The sequence below is a fragment of the Bison bison genome, unplaced genomic scaffold (genome assembly GCF_000754665.1).
Source record: "Bison bison bison isolate TAMUID 2011002044 unplaced genomic scaffold, Bison_UMD1.0 scf7180017864481, whole genome shotgun sequence".
NCBI lineage: Eukaryota > Metazoa > Chordata > Mammalia > Artiodactyla > Bovidae > Bison > Bison bison.
Window position 1 is genome coordinate 706,655 of NW_011495041.1, and position 12,757 is coordinate 719,411.

The 12,757-nt window shown below is 46.5% G+C and overlaps 1 protein-coding gene across 1 annotated transcript in view; it reads right to left on the reverse strand.

The window, feature by feature from the left end:
- Positions 1 to 720: 720 nt before the first annotated feature.
- Positions 721 to 12,757, reverse strand: part of MRPS6 (mitochondrial ribosomal protein S6) — a 22,433-nt gene continuing 10,396 nt past the window's right edge. The window contains exon 2 of the mRNA XM_010862255.1: positions 721 to 1,298. Coding sequence (XP_010860557.1) covers positions 1,109 to 1,298 — 190 coding nt within the window. The 3' untranslated portion in view covers positions 721 to 1,108. The remainder of the gene's footprint in view (positions 1,299 to 12,757) is intronic.

The following is a 12,757-nucleotide window of genomic DNA, read 5'->3' on the forward strand; positions in this document are numbered from 1 at the left end:
TTTTATTTGCTAAGTAAATTAATTCAATCAATTTCAAGCAAAGACTGGTTGCTTCTAAGTCTCAAAGTATAACATTTCAAAAACCCAACTTCTCCTCTGCCAACATAAAGAAACTCTTCAAGCTCGTGTTTTTATTTTCAGGATGTTTTTTGTTTTTTTTTTTAAAAAGGTCTGTAAGTATCAAATAAAAACAACAACAACAAAAAAGATGCATCTTCTAATAAGTGCCCAGACTTAAGAGTTCAGCATGCCGCCGGCCACAGGCACTGGCACCAGCTAGCACTTCAGGCATCTCCAACTCAACTGCAATCAGCCTCCAGGCCATCAGGATGGCGGGGAAAAGCGACGGGGTGTAGAATTCAGAGGTGACGACTTCCCCAAAGAGGCCTGTGGGGCTGAGGGGTGGGGAGCGGGCAGTGCTAGTGGCAGAGGAACAACAGGACGCAGGGCCACCGCCAACTGCCACGCGCCCCTTCCCCAAGAGTAGCACCCGCCACAAGGATGAGCAGAGGAGCAGGCACTGCCCAGGGGTCAAGGAGCAGACGCACCCCACCTGCCCGCGCCCCGGCTTCTCCCAGGCTTGAACCTGGGCTCCTCCCAACACTACCAGCAGTCTGGGCGGACTGGAGCTGTGTCTGAGGCCTCAGCTGGTGCACAGTGCCATGGAGGGCCAAGAGGCCAAGGGTCTTTAAAAAAATCACACACTTTCACTCAGATCGAAAGTGACACATATAATACAGTGGTCTTAAAATTTTATTTTGCATGGGTGTATACAGTGTGAATAATGACCATGCAATCCAAAGTAGTTTTTATGAGCTTTGCTCTTCAAACTGGGGTTAGTGTTGCTGTTGGGCAGGAAGTCCTCACTGACAAATTATGCTCATGAAGTGAAAGCAAGGAGGACGTGCTGGTGCCAAAGATTACCAAGTGGCCCTAAGGAAGTCAGCCCCCAGTTCTCACAGCAAAGAGGACCAAGAGCTAAAAGTACCTCTGGAAAATCCAACAGCGCCAACAGCACCCTCAGATATAAAGATTAAGCCTGTACATTATCTATCCGTGGTGCTCAAAAGTGAGAGAATTAAACAGGAGGCTAAAGGGTGGTGCCTTCTCACTTCCTCTTCTTGGTGGAATACAGCTTTTCTTCAAGTGGCACCGGGACGATCCCTTCACATTCTTTCACTTCCTGGGTCAGAGGGTGTTTTACAACATTTGGTCTAATCACGTCAATGTCTCTAGACAAGTGCTCCATTATGCTTGCAACAGTTGTTGTTGGTGCATAAAAGTCCACCAAGAAGTACCTGCAATAAAATAAACATGTGTGAACGGCTGCATTCGGAAATACAGCGATTTCACAATCTTGGTCAATGTTTTCATTTTATGTCTCCCCACATAAAGACATCAACTACCCACAAATACCCATCTTTGTCACAAAAGAAACTGCCAGCGGACCAGTTAAACACAAGTGCAGCAGCATGCCCAACCTCCCTTTCCCATTCACTCTACTGAATTTTCCAAACCATGAGTCGACACTTTTTGTGAAAACACCTACAAGTCTTCTAATTTTCCAAAGAATTTTACAAGTGACTTGATGCACCTATGAGAACCATGAGCCATATTCACAAACAAGGAGAATGATTAAGAGAGGCCTAAGACTCATCTATGGAGAAGGAAATGACAACCCACTCCAGTACTCTTGCCTGGAGAATCCCATGGACGGAGGAGCCTGGTGGGCTACAGTCCATGGGGTTGCTAAGACTTCCCTGGTGGCTCAGATGGTAAAGCGTCTGTCTACAATGCGGGAGACCCAGGTTCAATCCCTGGGTCTCATGGACCCAGGCTACAGTCCATGGAGTCGCAAAGAGTCGGACACGACTGAGCGACTTCATTTACTCACTTAGGACCCATCTAGGCCATTCGGTACCTTCAGGAACTGACAAGGAACAAAAAGAAAATAACTTGAATCTTGTGGTGAGAGAAAAGAATTTAACATTCATCTACTCAGACCAGACTAACACAGATAAGGATCTCTTACAGCTCACTGGTCTTAAAAGATCAATAACTTTATCAGTGGTTGTCTGTACACGGATACAAAGGAAGAAGCGCCTCTATTCCCTGCCCACCCCACCCCTCAGTTCTAAAAATTTAAGCCTCCCTTGTGCTGTTTAGTTTGGACCACAGTGCTGTTAAACGGACAGTTTTCAGGGTGGTATTTCAGAATTCTTCAGTGTTCCAGCTGGCTAAGATGACCTCTGACATCACTTACTTGGTTCCGGCCACACTCTCCTCCCAGGCATATTCCTATCCAAGGTCTCTGCAGGCGCTGTGCCTCTGCCGGAAATGCTCTTCGCCCAGGTCCACACGGCCCATCCCTCACCTTCACCACATCTCGGTCCAAGAGTCACCTTGTCAGAGAGGCCTGCTGCCCCACCCACCTGGCCTCGGTTGCTCTCCCCTCCCTTTCTGAACGCTGTGGTTCTGTTACCCCCACCCGCACCTGATCACCACCGACAGTGTGTTTGTTTACAGTCGGCCTCACTGCACTAAAACAGAATGGCCCTAGGAAGGAGGGCTTTGTCACTACACCCCCAGCACCCTGAACACAGGCTAACACACGTCAGATCCACAGTAAATACCTCACCGTGATGTGTTAGCCTGAAGGGTGGAATTCTCACAGAAAGCAGGAAAGACCAAACTGAAAATGAACAAACTCAGCAAGGAAGAAAGTTATTAGACAAACTATGGCATTTTGTGTAATTCTACACAAACTCAGCGTTCAAAACTCGTAAGGAAACTTCCTAACCTCACGTGTGACCATTCACAAGCTTAGTGGGAAAGTCAATCAAGTAAAAATAATTAAAAGTTAAAGGACAGAAAAACATATCATGCAAAAACACTAATCAAAAGAAAGTTCAAGTAGCTACAGTAATATCAGACCAAGGAGACCAGTGAACAACAACAAAAAATTACCAGGGGAAAAAGCAGACAATACAGAAAGATGGGTGCCCCAAGAAGACACAACAATCCTCCATGTGTACGTAGAGGTAACAGTTTCAACATACAGTAAATAACAACTAACAGAAATGAAGAAAAGAGACAAGTCCACAACTAGAGCTGAAAACTTCTAACATGCCTCTCAGTGACTGACAGATCTAGTACACAGAACATCAGCAAGGATACAGAACAAGCGAACACCACTCAACCAACTGGATCTGATATTTATTGAACCCTCCACCCAACAACAGCAAGATATTACACATACTTGTTCTCAGGGTGTATAAAACATTTACTAAGGATGACCATATTCTGGGCCATAAACTGAGTCTCAGTAAATCTAAAGGGACTTGAGTCATGCAGATCTTGAGAAAAATCCCCCAAACACGTAGAAACTAAACATGCATCTAAACAACCTATGGGTCAGAGAAGAAATCAAAAGGAAAATTACAAAGGACTCTTGACTGAATGAAAATAAAACAACACATGAAAATTTGGAGAATGCCACTAAAGTAGTGCTTAGCAATAAATTTACAGCACTAAACATGTAGGTAAGACAAGAATAAAGATCTCAAATTAATGATTTCAGCTTCCACCTTGAGAAAATGGGAAAAGAAGAGCAAATTAAATACAAAGTAAGACCAAAAAAGAAAATAAAAATCAGAGCAGAAACCTCTGAAACACAAAAGAGAATATCAGTGAAACCAAACACTAGCTCACTGAGAAGACTGATAGAAGTGATACAACTCCAATCAGATTGATTAGGAAAAAGAGTTAAGATACAGATCACTGATATTTGGGAATAAGAAAGGTGAAATGACTACAAAGTTTACAGATACTGAAAGGATGATAAGTGAATATCATAAAAAATATTTTACAATAAACTTGATGACCTAGCTGAAATTTCTTGAAAAAATACTATCAAAACTCACTCAAGAAGGAACAGATGACCTGACCAGCTCTGCATCTATCAAAGAAATTAAATTTGTAATTTAAAATCTTCCCATAAAGATTACAGGCACAAACAGTTTCACTGGTGAGCTCTACCAAATATTTAAGAAAAAAATATCAATTCTGACACAAACTGATCTGGGAAGTAGGAAAACACTTTTGAACTTGTCCAAAGAAGTCAGCATTACCCTGGAATCAAGATCAGACAAAGACACTTTTTTAAAAAGAAAAGAAAAACAGACCAGTGTCCCTCATAAACATAAATGAAAAAATTCTAAATAAACCTCTAGCAAATTGACTACTATAATAAATAAAAAGAACAATATATCCTGACCAAGTAGGATTTAGTTCAAGAAGGCAAGATTGGCTTAAACATCTGAACATGAATGAAATCAATCATATTAACAAGCTAAAAAGCCATGTGATCACTCCAATAGATGCAAAAAGGCAAAACCCCATATCCATTCCTGATAAAACCCTCAGCACACTACAGAAAGATGGAATCTTCTATGACCTTATATAGAGCATCTGTGGAAAACCCCACATCCAACATCATACTAACTGGTCAAAGTCTAGGTGCCTTCCCCCTAAGAAAGGGAACAAGCAAGAATGTCTACTCTCACTGCTTCCATCCAACATTTTACTGAAGTGCAAAAGAGTAAAAGGCATCTAGATCGATACGGAAAAAGGAAAACCATCTTTCTGCAGATGTCATAATTATGTGTACAGAAAAATCTGAAGCTTATAAAAAAGATATCAAAACTCTAGTTTAGCAAGATACAAGATCAATAAACAAAAATCAACTGTATTTCTGTATACTAGCAACAAATAACCAGACCTTGAAATTATAAATATTTAGCAATAAATCTGACAAAAGATATGCAAGACTTCTACACTGAAATTACAGAACACTGCTGAAAGAAGTTAAAGAAAATCTACATAAATGGAGAGGTATACTTTGCTCATAGGTAGAAGATTCATTTTATTTAGATGTCTATTCTCCCAAACTGATCTAAAGAGCCAAAAATATCCCAGTCAAAATCCTAAGACTTTTTGTTAGAAATTTACAACTGATTCTTAAGTTCATAAGGAAATCCAAAAGACCAAGAACAGCCAACACAACTTTGATAAAGAATAAAGTTGAAGGACTAACATTACCTGATTTCAAGACTTACTATGAAGCTATAGTAATCAAGGCAGTAAGGTATCTGCATGAAGTAAGACAAACAGATCAACAGAAAAGAGTTCGGAATAGATCCATACACGTAAGTATGCTGACTCGTGACAAAGGTGCCAAGGCAACTCAAAAAATAAAGGACAGACCCTTTCAACAAAAGGTACAGGAACAATTTGATATCCACAGGCCAAAAAATGAACTCTTTGATCCATACTTGTACCATATACAAAAATTAACTCAAAATAGAATACAGATCTAAACATAAAACATAACGTTATAGAACTAGAAGAGAACCTGAGACAAAATCCTTGTGACCCTGGATTAAGCAAAGATTCTTTAGAGAAGACACCAAAAGCACAATTTCCATAAAAGAAAAATCTGATATTTTAGGCCTCGTCAAAATTAAAAACTGCTCTTTGAAAGAGACTCTTTAAGATAATAGAAAGATAAGCCATACACTGGGACTTGCATGATAGAGGGCTTATTTCTAGAATATTAAAACCTCTCCAAGTTTAATTTAAAACTATTTCTAAAACTATTCAAAAAAAATGCACCAACAATTTGAAGAGGCATTTCGCTGAAGATATACAATGGCAAAGAAGTGTATGACAAGATGCTTAACACCACTACTCATCAGAGAAATGCAAACTAAAACTACAAAGAGTTACCTACGAGAATGGCCCAATGGACAAACCACAAAGAATGACCTATTAGAATGACCACAGCAAGTGCTGGTGAGCATGCAAAGGAATGGGCACGTTCATACACTGCCAGTGGGAATGCAAAATGATATGACCAACTTCGGAAAACAGCTTGGCATTCTCTTAAAAAATAAAACATATACCTGCCATTATGATCCGGAGAAGGCAATGGCACCCCACTCCAGAACTCTCGGCTGGAAAATCCCATGGATGGAGGAGCCTGGCGGGCTGCAGTCCATGGGGTCGCTAAGAGTTGGACACGACTGAAGCGACTTAGCAGTAGCAGCAGCAGCCATTATGATCAAGCCACTCCATTCCGAGATTTACATTCCTAGATACACCCAAAGAACAACTCGTATATTGATGTTTATAGCAGCTTAACTTTTAACAAGCCCAAACTAGAAATAACACAAATATTCATTAACATGTAAACTGATAAGCAAACTGTGGTATATCCATAAAATGGCATACTACTCAGCAATAAAAAGGAATAAACTGTTCATAAATACCAGTGATGAATCTCATAATAATTTTGCAGAGTAAAAAAAACTACATCTTAATTGTGGAGGTTTCGTGGGTTTACATGTTTATGTGCAGTTCGCTGTGTGCCATTTCTACCTCTATAAGGCTGCTGAGTTTTAAACAGTATGCAGAAGTTGAATGAGCAAGATTTGGTGAATGACTTGACGCAGAGTGGTGGGAGTAATCACAGCTGATGAAGATACCAAAGGTTTTTCAAGAAATGAAATATTAATAAAGACACCAATTCCTCCACTACCTGGGCAAACTTCTTGAAGCACTGCGTTGCACATTTGCTCAATGAGGAGACCACCATTTGGGCTTCCTCTGAACGTTACACACCAACCTGGCCACACTTTCCAAGGTTTAGCTCTACTTGTTTATTTCTACTCCACATAGCAGGCAACAGTACTGCAATCACCCAACTGAAGAACTGCTCGTTTGTTCAATGGCTGATTACTGATTACTTATCTTGGTAAGGCTCTGAATTAGAGCCTAAGAAATAAGTGCGGGAAAGTTAGTCGCTCAGTCATATCCAACTCTCTGCGACCCCATGGACTGGAGCCCACCAGGCTCCTCTGTCCATGGGATTCCCCAGGCAAGAATACTGGAGTAGGGTGCCATTTCCTTCTCCAGGGGATCTTCCTGACCCAGGGATCGAACTTGCATCTCTTGCATTGCAGGTGGATCCTTTACCATCTGAGCCACCAGGGTAGCCCAAAGTAAGTGTGCTAAGTCACTTCAGTCGTATCCGACTCTGTGTGACCCTATAGACGGCAGCCCACCAGGCTCCCCTGTCCCTGGGATTCTCCAGGCAAGAACACTGGAGTGGGTTGCCATTTCCTTCTCCAATGCAGGAAAGTGAAAAGTGAAAGTGAAGTCACTCAGTCGTGTCCGACTCTAGCGACCCCATGGACTGCAGCCCACCAGGCTCCTTGGGATTTTCCAGGCAAGAGTACTGGAGTGGGGTGCCACTGCCTTCTCCAAAAGTAAGTGTAATCGACCTTAAATTACCTTCTCTTTGTCCACCCCCAGCACAGTACCCACTCCTCCAACCCCCAAATAATTATGCCACCTGATGGCCAGGGCTGGGAACTCACTCACTCAGCATGGCCTCCAGCATCTCTCTTCCTTTGTAATCCATTCGTTCTTTTATCCTGTAGTCATCAGAATGCCATGGACAAGCTGTGACCTCACCCTCTGCCTGTCAATATCCCACTGTGCTTAATCCTACAGCAGGGAGTTTTACTTTAAATATATACGCATGCGCTCTGAGCTCCCTTTTGCTCAGGGTCCCCTAGAAGTGTCCTCTTTTTGCTTTGCTCCACTTAAAGCCCTGATGGCCTGATAAGTGCACTGTGAACTGCCATCTCCTATATGGGGTAATCTATGGAGGGAGATGCTTATGAGCAAGGGACTGACAGGCTCTGGGTACACAGCAACCCCGGCAGCTACCACAACCAGCCCCCAAGTGTCCCAAGTCCCCTCCCTCCAGAAAAGTACACAGAGGTCTCTTGCACTAGTGAGTTAAGCCTACCCTTCCTTATGGTCAAGTCATTCAAATACCATATCTGGGGTTCGGAAGTATTGTTTTCTTCCGTTTTCCATTCTACTAGGCGTTTCTGTGGGCTCGCCTCCAAGTCTCAACAGTTTCTGAGAGAGAGTGTGTTTACGACAGCCAGCAACCAGCCCAGCCGCCACCAGTCACTTCTCATGCAGGCTTCCTGGGCAGGGCTCCCCGTCCACCGGCACTCGTCAGATAATGCCGAGAAATAACCCCAGCCTTCGGATGCCACTTTGTGATAAGGGGAAAGAAGATCCCCAAGGATGGAAACCAGAGGCCAGATGGATCAGACACCTCTCATTTCAGAAACAGAAAGGAAAACGTCTCAGGTAGAACTTTCTTTTGAACAGCTCCTGAAGAAGAGGGAGGAAGTGGATGCTCCACTCCACATGGCAACTCAGGGAGTGCGAGCAACGGAAGCGTGCGGGTGCTGGCTGGGGCCCACGAGCCTCTCCCCAGCAACAACCAGCGCTCCAGCCTCTCTCAACACGGTTTCCTACGCCATACCCTCCTTTGAATTTCACACCGATTAAGTCATTCGTTCAAGGTCACTCAGCTTACTAAGTGGCCACTGCCAGAATTCTAACAGCCACCGAGAGCTCTGGAACCTGAGGGTTAAAGAATCAGAGAACGGAAGGGCTGGAGGGGACCACGGAGACAATGCAGTCCAACCCCTGCCACTGCTTTCGAGAGAGCTGAGCTGCACTGAGTCACAGGGTGAGAGGCAAGCTCCAGACCCCCATGGCTCCCTCTCAGTCCAAACTACAGCAACCAGCCTTTTGGAGGGTTCTCAAGGATAAAGAAAAAGCCCAGGAAAAAGGCCTGGAGAGCCTAAGCTTGGCTTTGTGTGGCAGGGGGGAGGCTCTATGACTTCCAAACCCCCCCAGCCTTCACCTTCTTTTTACCTATTCTGTCTTCCCTCTCCCAGTCACACGCGCCCAGCAATCAACTCCAGACAAAAGCACTGGCCAAGATGCAAATGGGCTTGTGCCCACAACCACAGCTGTGACACTCATTTCACGCTTATCACCCTGCTGATCTACGCCCGGGGCCCATGTGGGCAAAGACAGCTTCCACTCCCATGCTCCTTATTACATCATGGAAATTTCCACCAAAAGGAAACACCACCACCACAGGGAAGGGGAGGCGTGGCTCACAGACGGGCAGGTCTTGCTGCAGTCAACACTCCTGGGCCAGAGCTGAACCTCTGATCTCCTCCATCTCCCCCCCGACCCCACCCCCTGGGAACCAAACTGCCGCTCCCCACCACAAGGGAACCAAGCCAGGGTCCAGAACAATCTCTGTCTGCCTTAGCGGTCCAAGCTCATAAATCAACAGTCCACCGTGGCTTCTCCACACAGGGGTGCCCTGACCAGTTCTGCCAGGACATACTCTTTTTCTCACTGACTTGTCTCGGGCAAACTTAACCTGTCAGTGACCATCGATGATGGGCAAAGCTCAGCAGACTAAAAAGATGAGGCACTCGTGGCCTTGACCTGAGTCCGACTGGGCACAGAAGTCACAGGACCGCTGTGCTGGCGGAGACCCAGTCTTCCACAACCCGTGCATGTCTTCCTGTCCTGCCGAAGGCTGTGGAAGGGACATGGCGGTCATGGACACCGACTCCTGGCTGCTGGGGTTTCTAACCACAGGGGACCTGAGGAATGACCATGGGACTTTCTATACGTGAGGACGTGAGGCTCAGCAACAGCCTACACAGGGTTGTAGGCCTGGGCAGCTTCTGATGCCTGCAAGGATCCTTCTCCCGTGAAAGCACAGGTCCAGGACAGACCTGTAGAGATGGGAGTGTGGCTGACAAAATGACCTCAGCACGCCCTCCCACTGAAATCCGCCATGGAGAGGCCATTCTGAAATTCAGATGAGAGGCTGTTCTCATTGTTGTTCAGTCATATCCATCTCTTTGCGACCCCATGGACTGCAGCATGCCAGGCTTCCCTGTCCTTCACCATCTCCCAGAGTTTGCTCAAACTCATGGCCATTGAATTGACGATGCCATCCAACCATCTCATCCTCTGTCAGCCTCTTCTGCCCTAATCTTTCCCAGCATCAGAGTCTTTTCCAATGAGTTGGGGTGTTTGCATCAAGTGGCCAAAGTATTGGAGCTTCAGCTTCAGGGCTGTTCTAAGGAAGGCGCCAAAAGAGGGGCTCCATGTCTCCAGAGGAATCTCTGCCCCTCCTTTACCCACAAGATTATCCACGTGGGCTGCCTGCCCTAAACCAGCTAGGCAGGGTCAGAACGCAGACCCCCAATGTCACATCACATGGTGACTCTTTCGTCACCTCCATCCTCACGATAAGCTCCTCGCTCAAGGAAGTTCAGAATTATGACTGTAACTGCCTGGCCTCGACGGGCCCCAAAGCTGACATTTCAATAAGGGGGAAAAAAAGAAATCAAGTTCTCCAAATAGCTAGTTCTCCCTTCTCCCCATTTACTCCAATCAGTGATGAAATCAATAAAATGAATGGATCACTTTGGAAAAATCCAGTGTAGTAATCTGAAGTCTAATCATAGTGTATACTCCCAGGATCTTCAACCATGCTTTCGGTGGCACCAGGGAAATGGTTCTGTGTACCAGGTAGGCACGATAAGTACTGCCCTTGCCTTCAACACAAAACCCGGTGGTGCTGGCACTTCGAGGTGTGTTTTCCCCACGTGTGGTTCTAATGATAGGATCACTTTATCCGCAAGACAGACACGAGCTTCATCCCAGCATCTCGCCTTTCCACAGAAAAGCACTAGGGTTTTATGCGGCACCAGCTCTGCAGAAGTAGAGCCAGGAGATGACTGATACCAGGCAGGGAGAGAAAGGGGCTTCCCTGGTGGCTCAGACAACAGAGAATCTGTCTGAAATGCAGGAGACCTGGGTTCGATCTCTGGGTTGGGAAGATCCCCTGGAGAAGGGAATGGCCACCCACTCCAGGATTCTGGCCTGGAGAATCCCATGGACAGAGGAGCCTGGTGGGCTAGAGTCTATGGGGTCGCAAAGAGTCAGATACGAGTGAATGACTAACACTTTCACTTTCAAGGAGAGAAAAGGCAAAAAACGGTCCAGTACAAGAGTGCATTTCTCATCACAGAGTCCCACGTTCCAAAGCTGGAGAAACGGGGGAGCCGTCTCGTGGGCAGAACTGCCCACGTGGTCTTGAAGGTGATAATTCACCCTCCTGTGTATTTCTGAAGACACTCACTACAAAGCTCTCCACTACGAAACCCCACAGAGACCAGAGAAGACCCCATCAACAAGGGCTTCCCCAGGACGGGCTGAGCCCAGCGCCACCAGGACGCTCCAGCCCAGCCCGGTTTCTCGAGGGAGCCAGCAGCACCGAGCATCCTTTCGGCTTCTCCTCTCTATGTGATGAGCCCGGGGACCACTCAGTCGCCTCCTGACACAAGGCTCAGCTGGCTGCCAGCCCCCGGCCCACCCAAGGGGCGGAGGGAAGAAACGTGCCTTCCTGCCATGCTCCTGTATGGAAAGGGTGTATTTGGTTTTCATTTCACTTTTGTCTTCACCCTGCATTTACAAGTTTTCCATAAAAAGTGCCTGCTTGAGTGTGAGTTACGTTCTTTGTCTGTCTCTCTCAGACACAGCCACACACGCGCTCACGGCCTCCCCTTCCCCCGCAGCAGACGAGTGGAAATTTCCAGTGAAGCGCGCAGCCGCTCACAGGGAGTGGGGTGGGCGAGGGGGCGGGGGGAGGAGAGGGCTCTGCAGCCTAGCCGTGCAGCGTCATCAAGCCTTTCTGAAGAGAAGAAACAGACCCAAGTGAACGCCACTGCCTAGACTGCACGGGTTAAACCTTGCCAGATTCAGGCTTCCCTGAGGCAGTGGACTGTTGGCCCTCAAACCACCCTCTGCGTGGAAAAGCCCCCGTTTCTTTTGATATCTACTGGGTCTCGTACATTTGAAAAACCACTAAACCTGCTGCAGAACGCTTACACATCTTGAGACACTGCCACCGAAAAAGAGAGCGAGACCAGAACAGTCCTGCCTTGAGACCCCGTCATGAAGCACCTACATGCAAGAACGGGGTCAGGATGGTGGCCTGGGCCTGATGCTGGCAGCAAAGCGCAAGAACAGGGAAACGTTAGCGAACAGGAAAACTACAGGGGAGAATCAATCTCGAGAGAGAGAGGGTGCCAGTGCTCCTGGAGGACTCTGCAGACACATTTGGGGAGCGAGTCAGTAAAATTCCACTGATTCACCACAGAGCCAGTTATTTTTATCGTTCTGCTTACCCGTAAATAGAAGGGCATCTTATATGTAGGCCAGAAGATCTCTGCTGTAAGCACCTACTCACCTTTTACAGCAGATGAGAACAGAGAAAGAAGGGACAAAACAGGCCAGGAAAACCCCCTTCACTACTTAAGCATTCATAGACACACATGTTCTGGAGTCAGCCCAGTGGCACTGCAGGACAATCAGACGCGGTAGAAAACAGTCAAAGCCAGCCGGGGCATTGGGGAGAGGGGGGTTCTTTTACACACGAGCTGAGGCCCGATGCTGCCATACGGACCAGGGTTTCTTCTAAGGTTCCCTCTCCCGCATGAGGAATCGCTCTGAGTCTCAGTCCAGCCCCATCTAGTGGAAAGAGAGCCCTAAGCCAGGCTGTGTGGCCCGGGAGGAAGACGCTGTGAGGCTGCAGGCGGAGGGTGACGGACGCATGCTACGCCTCGGTGCGGTGCCTGCCCCTTCTGAACAAGGGTCTAAACGAGCAAGTACTCCCGTGGCTCCCTTCTGAGCATGTCACGCTGGACCCTTGTAGACACCAAGGAACACGGGGAAGAATTTTCCATAACACCAAACTTGCATTTCCCACAAAGTCAACACGGGT